Source organism: Otolemur garnettii, unplaced genomic scaffold (genome assembly GCF_000181295.1).
Source record: "Otolemur garnettii isolate 467f Iridium unplaced genomic scaffold, OtoGar3 scaffold00018, whole genome shotgun sequence".
Classification (NCBI taxonomy): Eukaryota; Metazoa; Chordata; class Mammalia; order Primates; family Galagidae; genus Otolemur; species Otolemur garnettii.
This window is the reverse complement of record NW_003852413.1, coordinates 7,108,218-7,117,649: the sequence shown is the minus strand read 5'-3', so window position 1 is coordinate 7,117,649 and position 9,432 is coordinate 7,108,218. Positions and strand designations below refer to the sequence as shown.

At 53.9% G+C, this 9,432-nt stretch overlaps 1 protein-coding gene across 1 annotated transcript in view; it reads left to right on the top strand.

Annotated features, from left to right (window-relative positions):
* Positions 1-9,432, top strand: part of SLC9A3R1 (SLC9A3 regulator 1) — a 16,757-nt gene that overhangs the window by 3,631 nt on the left and 3,694 nt on the right. Inside the window, exons 2-3 of the mRNA XM_012803192.2 lie at positions 7,521-7,682; positions 8,501-8,654. Coding sequence (XP_012658646.1) covers positions 7,521-7,682; positions 8,501-8,654 — 316 coding nt within the window. The remainder of the gene's footprint in view (positions 1-7,520; positions 7,683-8,500; positions 8,655-9,432) is intronic.

The following is a 9,432-nucleotide window of genomic DNA, read 5'->3' as shown; positions in this document are numbered from 1 at the left end:
CAAGAGCTGGCCCTTCCTTTCCTCCTCCTCTTTGTCCTTAGATCTTTTATCACACAGTATTTTAGTCATCTGATCATGATCTTTTCCTCCACTACATGGTAAACCCCGAGGGCAACAACTGTGGCTTGTGTTTATATTCTCAGTGCTGTGCGTGGCACATGGCAGGGAGGTGCTCAATAAATACTTTTTGAATTAATGAATGAATATATAACAGCTGTCAGGAACCTTTGTCCTTGTTCATCTGAGCTCAGCATAGCTTGTCTTATATATGCCTCCAGCACACTCAGAGATTGGAATTCCAGATAGAACCTGCCCACTCCTCTGTCTTGCTTGCTAACAGCTTCCACTTTAAGATTAGAAGCCAAAAGTCTGGGTTTGGGGGCCAGTGCTTGAATCCCCAAAGTGCTCTGGGACCCTGCAAGTCCATTTTATTCTATAAGCCTCAGCTTCCACCTCCGAGGACAATAGCACCCATCCCACAAGTTTGTTGGGAAGATTGAATGTGATGATAGGAGTGTAAATGAAAAAGGCTGGCTTGGGGTGGTTCCTGCCAACCCTGACCCTGATCTCAGGGGCAGTGACAGTGCAAGTACCCCAGGTAGCAAGATAGGTGGATGGGCACAGTTAGCTGGCAGGCTACCAAGCTCTTTCCCAAAGTGGACAGGCCATTTCACACCCACAAAGTTGGACTTTGATAGGGCAGACCCAGATGTGAGCTGCTGGGTGTTTAGATTTGAAATGGATGAGGGTATGTTGGTTCCTCCTCTTAAGTCAGGAATTTGGCATCCTCGCAAAACAGTGCAGCCCCTGCTCTTTTACCTTCAGCCCACTGTTAACTCAGTAACTCTGAAGGTGATTCTCTTGGACATAAAAAGGGACCCCACGTGTCTTAAATGGGGGCCCTTCCCCAGACTTCCCATCCCAAGGTTCCCTGAGGACGTGCGGGAATATTTAGGAATTGGAGGAAAAGGAACTCAGCCTAGTCTGTGCTGCATGTCCATTTATAAAGAAAAAGCAGAGCTCTAGACCCCAGAAGTACGTGTTCCTCTGCTTTTGTCACTCTTAAAATAGAATGGCCCTACCTGGACAAAAGTCAAATCTGTAGTGTGCCTATAGTTACTCAGCCTGTGCCATAGAGATATCAGTGGACATTCATTGATTCCTCCATGACAACCCTGCAAATTAGGTATTGTTTATAAGTTGATAGTAGGTATTCAATACCTGATAGCTATTACTGGTGTCTGGCAAATCCCAAACATGCCTTTTCTCATTTAATGCATGTGATCACTCCTGAGACAGATATTGGCCCATTCCCTACCTGTGGAGGATGCAGCTCTATCAATTCAGGTGGCTGGCCCCAGGACACAGCTAGTGACCCTCATCACCACAGAGCAGAAGTATGTCTTAGAACTCTACTCTCTGACTCCAGTATCTGTATATCCATTTGACCAAATGGGAGGGTTGTGCTTGAAGGCATGATTCTCTGCCAAATGTCTCTGCCCACCATATCCTGGGACACACCAGGGCCATCACAGTGGCATGAGTTCAGGCTGCTTGAACCAACTTCCCATAGCTGGGCCCTAGTTCAGGCCAGGGCCTCTAGGCACTCCTGTCCCCAGCAGGGCATCCTTCTAGGACTACAGCCCCAGTGGGAAGTCTCATCCCAGAAGGGGCAAACTCCCGTCCCCATTCCTCATGATGTGATGGGCTGGGGCAAGAGTCTGGTACTCAGGTCTCTCCCCTGACCCATACACCAGCCTTGAACCTTCCCTTGCTGACTCTGCACAATGAGCACCCATGGAGGCCAACCTTGACTTGTTGCCAGAAGGCTTCCTTCCGCTTATAGTAGGACAACTCAGCATGTCCCCAGACTCATAGGCAATGTTTAGGTCACTGTGTCTTAGAAAAGGACAAGTGGTACATTTGTGTTATGCGAGGGAATCTGCGTTCCCTGAGGGCCAGCTCACTGCTGGGTGACAGGGAGCTCTGACTTCTCTGAGACAAGGGCTCTGGCCTCTCTGTTTGTTGTAAGGTCAATGGGATTTAGAGGCCCATGTTTGGAGCTGCCTCCAGGAGCACAGTGGCAGAGAGTGATACCCCTAGGTCTGGGCTATATGGAGTGGCAGCCACTGGCCACATGAGGCTCTTGGGCACTTGAATTGTGCTAGTCTGAATGGAAGTGTGCTGTGTGTGTAAAATGCACACAGGATTTTGAAGATATAGTACAAATAAAAGGGTGTAAAATGTATCAATTTTTAAAAATAGATTACATGATGAATGGGTAATATTTTGGATACATTGTATTAAATATTAATTTCTCATATCTTTTTACTATTTAATATGGCTACTGGAAAAATTTAAACTTCACACATGGCTGGCATTCTGTTTCTGTTGGACAGAACTGCTCTAGATCCAGTTCAAACGCTGCCTTCTTTCAGCTGTGTGCACTTGAGGAGTTTACTCCATCTTTTTGAACCCAGCTTTTCTCATCTGTGAGATACAGGCAGTAATACCTCCCCTGCAGGGTCGTAACTGAGTTTTAATGAGAAAATACGCTTAAAGCCCTTAGTGTGGTGCCTGGCACAGAGTAGGTGTTCAGTAAATGGCGGCTGCTACAGTTTCACAAGCTCTTTGAAGCTTCTTCCATAGCCTCTTGGGACAGCCTATAGGAGTTAAATCCAGAGACTGGGGAGGAGGGAGAGGGATGAGGAAGGGTGTCTGTGGGGCACGGGATGACATGGGGCAGCCAGCCCTGGATGGTGTCCAGCCAGGCAGCAGCCCAGGTTACCAGCCTGCTCCATCCCAGACTTGCCCAGCTCTGGGGAGACCTGAGTCAGACTCTGCCCCTTCCTGCTCCCATGGGTCTCTGTGGCTGGCACTGGTAGAAGAGACTTCTAGTCAGAGGGAAAACCTGGCAGAGGGCTCACAAGTCTCAGGGGTGTTGGAAAAGCATCCCCCCGTTTAGGTTATGTCTCCTTCTTCATTCCTACCCTGCCAGGCTCCAGGAAAAGGCCTTCCCACTGAGAAATGGCAAGTATAAAACCAAGGCTAGGAGTAGCATCCTTTCTGCAAATGAAGGTGTCCAACAGTCCTCAGCCTGCATGGACTGGGGTGGAAGGGCACTTTGCAAGGAGAGGGAAGGGGTTGTATAGGGTACAGTGAGGTGCATCAGGGCCACAGGGCATAGAGTCTGTGTCAGCCAAGCCCACTACACCTCTGCCTAGAGGTGTTCTGAGCCCCTGGTCACCTCCCAGCTGCCCTGCCGTAGACAGGCAGGTCCAGCTCACTCCATCCTGGGTTCCTTGAACAACCAGTATCAGGCCCAAGCCTGTGTGGGCAGAATGCAACAGATTGAGCTGACTCCTAGCCCAACAAAATGGCCCAATTTCTCCTCCCTGTCCCCCACCCCCTCCATTCTGTTGGTGGGGCTGATTTCCATGTATTGGGCAGCAGAGCATCTGCCTAATGTTCTTATTTGCTTAAATGAGCCCTGGGCTGGGAGAGGGGATTCTTGAAAGATGGAGATTCACCTTGATTGTTCCCTCAGCTTCCCTGGTGATTTTCCTCCTTCTCTAGCCCCTCTCCTCTGAGGCACAGAACTGGCTGGCCTGCAGGAGGCAGGGAAGTGGCCTGGTTGTGTCTGTGGGGCCCATCACCATGGCATCAGCCAGGAGGAGCTGGGCCCAATGGGGCGTTGGCCCCCAGATGCCCACAGCCCTCCCCAAGGAGGGGCAGGGAGCGGCCCTGAGCCTGCTCCCCAGAGACAGTCACCAGGATTAGGGTATCGACTTTCTCCAGCTTTCCAGGTGGCTGCTGGTGGCGCCTATTGAATTCCGTGCCCGCCATCCGCTCCCTGGGCTGCTGCGTGGGTGGAGGTGATGGGGCGGCTACTTGGGTGGGGCTAGGCTCACTGGGGGAGGGGAGCCTGAGGACCTGTGTGGGGTGGGGAACATGAGAAAGGGCTGGTGGCAGCTCTCCCAGCAGCCACATTGTCTGAAAGTGAGAGTCGTGGACCTGTCCAGCCCTCAGCCACCCTAGCCCAGCTGCATTGCCCATGGCCACCATTGTCTCATGTTCCCTCCCTCATGCATCTGGGTCTCTGCCCCTCTCTTTTCTGAGCAGATCCTGAGTTTCCTTTGGGTTGGGTCTTCTTGATTATCATCTCGTCACTAGGGGTCCCAGCTTGCCCTCTGGAATATAATTACTGGGACCCTCTGAGCATACTCTGAGGCCACACTGCTCCTGAAGTCTACTCCTTCCTCCATGCTTTGGAGCCCTCTGGAGCTAGAACCATGGCACAAGACCCTTCCTGTGCTCTGGGGGCCACTTGCAGAGCCCGAGATGGCCTGGACTTAGCCCCCGTGTACCCTCTTTCCTCAGAGGCAGAACCTAAGCCCTGCCCCAGTGAGGTTCATGAGGATCCAGGAGCAGTGATGGGTGAGCCCCACAGGTGCCTCACCCCTCCGAATCTCCTCTCTGTGCTGGGCCTGGAGACCACACCCAAGCTCAGCAAATCCCTGGGGTGCTGCCCCCAGGGGACTCCTTCTACCAGCACCAGTTGCCACTCAGCTGATGTTGGGCCTGCTTGATGCTGACTCAGCAGTGGGCAGTGGCACCTGGAGACAGTTGGGTGGCTCCTGCTGGGGGAGGGGTGAAGAAAAACAAGGTTGGTCTCCTTGGAAGAGTGGGAAGTCCCCACCCCTCCCTGTGTGAAACAGCTTCATAGGGCTCTGTGATGCTTTGAAGGCTTCCCATCACCCTGTGTAGCTACCACGGGGTCACCCAGAGGGCAATGGAGCAGTGGATACCTGAGCCCTTCAGGCCAGGTCCCCTGCTTCTCCCAATCCTCATGGCTTGGTACCTCCAAAGGGGAGCAAGACTCAAAGCAGACCCTCTAGCTTTGGTGACACATGTCACTAGGCAAGGAGTTCTGGGGTGAAACTTGCTGAGGACCAATAAGGGAAGCTGGCAGCACAGAGGTCTGGGCTGGAGGCTGGGCTCCCAAGGGCAGCCAGTACAGTCCTGCCTGCCAGGGGGGCCGCCTGCCCCCAGCCCAGGCCTTGCTTTATCCTTTGGCTCAGGCTGTAGCTCCGGCTGCAGGAGGCCCTGAGCCCCCGGAAGGAAGGCTGTGGTTTCTTCATCTTTGAGCAGAGGCTGCAGCCAATGCTGGGGAGAGAACTGATCTCCCCACCACCTAACTCCTGTGGGGCTACAGCCCCACTTGGGATGCACATTCCAGACCAGGATCCTTAAGGACCAACCAGCAGTATGTTAGAAGGAATGCAGGTTCCAAGTCATAGACACGGGCCAGAGCCTGGGCTGTGTGATGTTGGGCAGTGAGTTTAATATCTCTGTGCCTTGATTTCCCCATCTCAAAAACAGAGTTGACAAGTCCTGGCCAGGTTGCTATGGGAAAGTTCTCTGGAGTAAGGGTACTGTGGGGGGAAATGGAGGAACACGGCATTGGCGCTGCCCTCTGCCTGTCCCCAAGATCTACCCTCCCCATTTTCTCATGCGGAAGGCCCAGCTTGTGTGGCATAGTCTAGCTGAGGAAAGCTGAGCCTATCCTGGTGGTGGCAACTGGTCAGACCTGTTCCTGCTCACCTAGGCGGCCTGGGGGAGGGCTGGCTAGGAGCTTTGTGGAGGGATTAGCTGGAGGGGAGAAGAGCCTCACCCTGGGACAAGATCCCGGAGGGCTGTGGGAGCTCCAAGGCTGTGGGGAAGGGCAGGCAAGATGAGCATGGGGCAGGTGACAGCATGGAGAAGTGACCTGGGAGTGGGCCTTCAGTGAGGCATGGCCTCTGGGGGCAAGGAGAACTTGGCTTTGACACCCCAGCTTCTGGGCTCCTGGGCTCCTGAGCCCCTGTGAGCCACTCACTTGTCTTGGTGGTTATGGCCAGGAGAGGCCTGAGCCTGAATTTGGGAACTTGGTGCCAGGCATGGCCCACTGTCACCCCTCCTAACTGTCTTGGCCTCCCCACACTCCCCACCAACATCCTGAAACATAGGCAAGAACTTCCCAAGCACTTAAAAGAAGGCAAAACCACCCTTGGGCCACCCCCAGAGAGCCAAGGGCAGATTGAGTCTCCTGCACGTGGTAGCTGCCTCCTAGGGCTGGCAAGTTGGGGCACGGGCCCCTTTGCCTTCCTCTGTGCTCCTTCTCACCTGCCCTTGCCTTCTCTCCCAGCTGGGGATTTGGACTTCAGAGCAGCCTGGCACCGCACCCTCCCCAGAATCTCCCTTCTCAGCTTAGTGTGACTGTTCATTACTGTCAACAATGGTAAAGTCTAGGCAGGCACAGGGAATGACAGGGAGAAAGTGTCTCTCTACATATGTTAATTATCTCATTGGGCCTCACAGCAACCCTGAGAGGCAGGTAGTAGCAAGAATGGTCTAGAAATGAGGAACCTAAGGCTCTGAGAAGGAAATGGACTGCCCTGGTCACACAGCTAGTGAGCAGGGTGGCTGGAACCTGGCTTAGGGCCTTGTCCATTGGTCATCACCTGATGTGCTGGGTGACAGAGCTGCAGGCTGGACAGCAGCCAGCTTCTCTCTGCCAGGCCTGGGCGGAGGGGGAGAGGGAGCCTCAAGAGTCCTTAGGCTCAGGCACTGGCCACTCACACCCTTATTCCTTCCATCGTGCTGTGCCCCAGAGCTGCTGCTTCAGTTGGACCCAGCTCACAGAAAACCTCTTTCAGGTTTGAGTGTCTGAGTGCCCAAAAGAAACCTGCCCCTTTCATAGGTCACACTCTCCAGCCCATGACCACACTGCTTCCTTTAGTCCATCCCTACTTTTCAAAGCCCCCTCCCCATGGAGGTTTCTTGGGGCATTAACAGGGTCTCTGGTGTCCAGTTGCCACCTTTATCCTCAGCTGTACCTGGAGCTCTTGAGGATCCCCCTGCCTAGTCCAAGACTCCTTACTATGCTGCCCACTGGGTTTCTGGTTGTCTGGATTCTTCCAGCTCCCTTTTGGCTAGGCCATTTGGCTTGGTGGGGGTGGGGGTGAGAAGAGGTTTTACTGTAAACATGCCGACTAGCTTCCAGTAAACACTGGTCTCTGTCTCCCTTGCTGCAGAGAACAAGTGCTAGGGTCCCAAGGTGTCCAACCAGGTGCACAGGGGTGCTATATACTCCCCTGTCAGGAAGGCCAGACCCAGCTGTTGATGGGGGGGGATGAGGTCTCAATCAAAAAGCATATGATTGACCTTAGAACGTTAAAAGGCAAAGGGACTCAACAGCTAACCTGATCCCAGCCCTCATTTACCAGAGGAGGAAATTGAGGTGGACAAGGGCAGTGTCCTGCCCGGGGTCACCAAAGAGGTCCCCTCCTTTTGATACAATGCTAGATGTTACACAGGTCTTCTGAGTCCTGGGCCAGAATTCTCTTGCATTGCCAAGTAGGATGTAAGCAGATTTTCTTCCTTGTTGGGAGAGGTAGGTCAGGCAGAGGGTAGGGAAGGGAGGACCTGGGACATTGTAGGAGGGACATTGTAGGACAAATCCTCCTTTATCCCTACAGCGTGAGCTTCGGCCTCGGCTTTGTACCATGAAGAGGGGCGCCAATGGCTATGGCTTCAATCTGCACAGTGATAAGTCCAAGCCTGGCCAGTTCATCCGCGCGGTGGACCCAGACTCACCAGCTGAGGCTTCAGGGCTCCAAGCCCAGGACCGCATCATAGAGGTGAATGATGCTTCTTGACCACTTCCCCAGCCTCCTCCCCCTGACTACCTCCCTGCAAGTAAGCAATGACTGGGGAAGCCACTGCGCCATTATACTGGTCCATTAGCCCATGGGGTGCAGCCACTCTGGAGATGGATGGATGGGTGTGGCAAGAAAGGTGGGTAGTGAGTGGATGGATAGACTCTTCTCTTACCTCCAACTCTTCCCCTGGCCAGGCACACTCAGCAGCCCATGATTCACCCTCAGTCCAGGGAGTACCCCTAGACTTCCCTGCTGCCAGGCACAGGAGTGAGGGTGTTTGTGATAAAACCCCTCTCCCGAGTCAGGATTTTAAATAAGCTCATTCCGTCCTCCTGTGCTGTGTTCACCGGAGAGGCAGTATGAACCAAACGCTTGGGCAGGTCCCAGAATCACAGTGTCTTAGAACCTTAGAGCTGGAGATCAGTTCTCCCAAGACTTCTCAATTTACACGTGAGAAAACCAAGGCCCAGACGGAAGTCAGACAGCAAGTACAGAGAAAGGCTGGGGCCCCACCCAGGCCTCCTTTGGAGACTCTCCCATGCCATCTCTCACAGCTGTGTTTGTTTAGTCTTGTCTGGATATTTTCTTTGGCTCCCCCCCCCCATCCTGCCTCCCCAGCTGACTGTCAAGCAGGAGGACCATGGGCCTAGTTCAGGACCCTACAGACAAGGGGGATCAGTATCCCTGGGTTGCAAACTTGCAGAGAACAAAGAGGATCATTTGGCCCTTCCCCACCTACCAACCTACCTACCCCAGACCTGAGGCTGTGCTGGTGACCCCCTGCCTCTATCCCACAGGTGAACGGGGTCTGCATGGAAGGCAAGCAGCATGGGGAAGTGGTGTCTGCCATCAAGGCTGGTGGAGATGAGGCCAAGCTGCTGGTGGTAGACAGGGAAACTGATGAATTCTTCAAGAAATGCAAAGTGATCCCATCTCAGGAGCACCTGAGTGGTAAGCAGGGGACAGGGGCAGCTCATTGTCCCAGGGGTGTGGGCCAGTGCTCAAGACTTTGCTCTGCCTCAGGTAAGGGTTAAGATGCTCCCTTCTCCTTCAGGGGCACCCAGAGGTATGGGCTGGGGAGCATAGGGCCTAGGGTGGGGAGAGGAAGTAGGCATTGGCCACCAGATTCTGAGGATGGCAAGTGACAGGGGTGAGCTGGTGTGAGGGATGGGGAGAGAGACAGAGCTGCTGATCCCAGGCCAGAGCTGTTCACCAGCAGTAGGTTCTCAGGGCAGTGCCGACGTGAGGAAAGGGTTAACTCTGGGGAGGCCTTGAGCCTTTGCTTGGTCAGATCAGAGTCCAGTAACAGGGGCCCAGTGCCTTCCTGTTCCCTTCTCTTAGGTTGTCTTGGAAACTCAGCCTCGCTGGCTCTAGAGAGTAGTGGGTCCCCCTTCTGTCACTGGGCCCCTGCCCTCCCCTTCTCCTGCTATCACACCTCCCCCTGGCCAGGCCTGAACCAAACAGGGCAGGGCTGCTGCCCTAGAACAGGGAGGGGTTAAGCAGCACTCTGCTCCCTGGTTTGGACTTTCTCCCTGGGAAGATGGCTCCCTGAAGGGGGTGGGGGTGCTCACTGGGGCATTCTGAGGGTGGAACATCTTGGGACTTTGCAGTGGGTGGGGCCTCCCTGAGAGTCTACACAAAGTACAGACTCAGCTGGACATGCTCAATGGGGAGGCTACCGGGCCCCATCTAGGGACTTTGGGGCTCCTAGAAAGGAAGATAGCTCCTT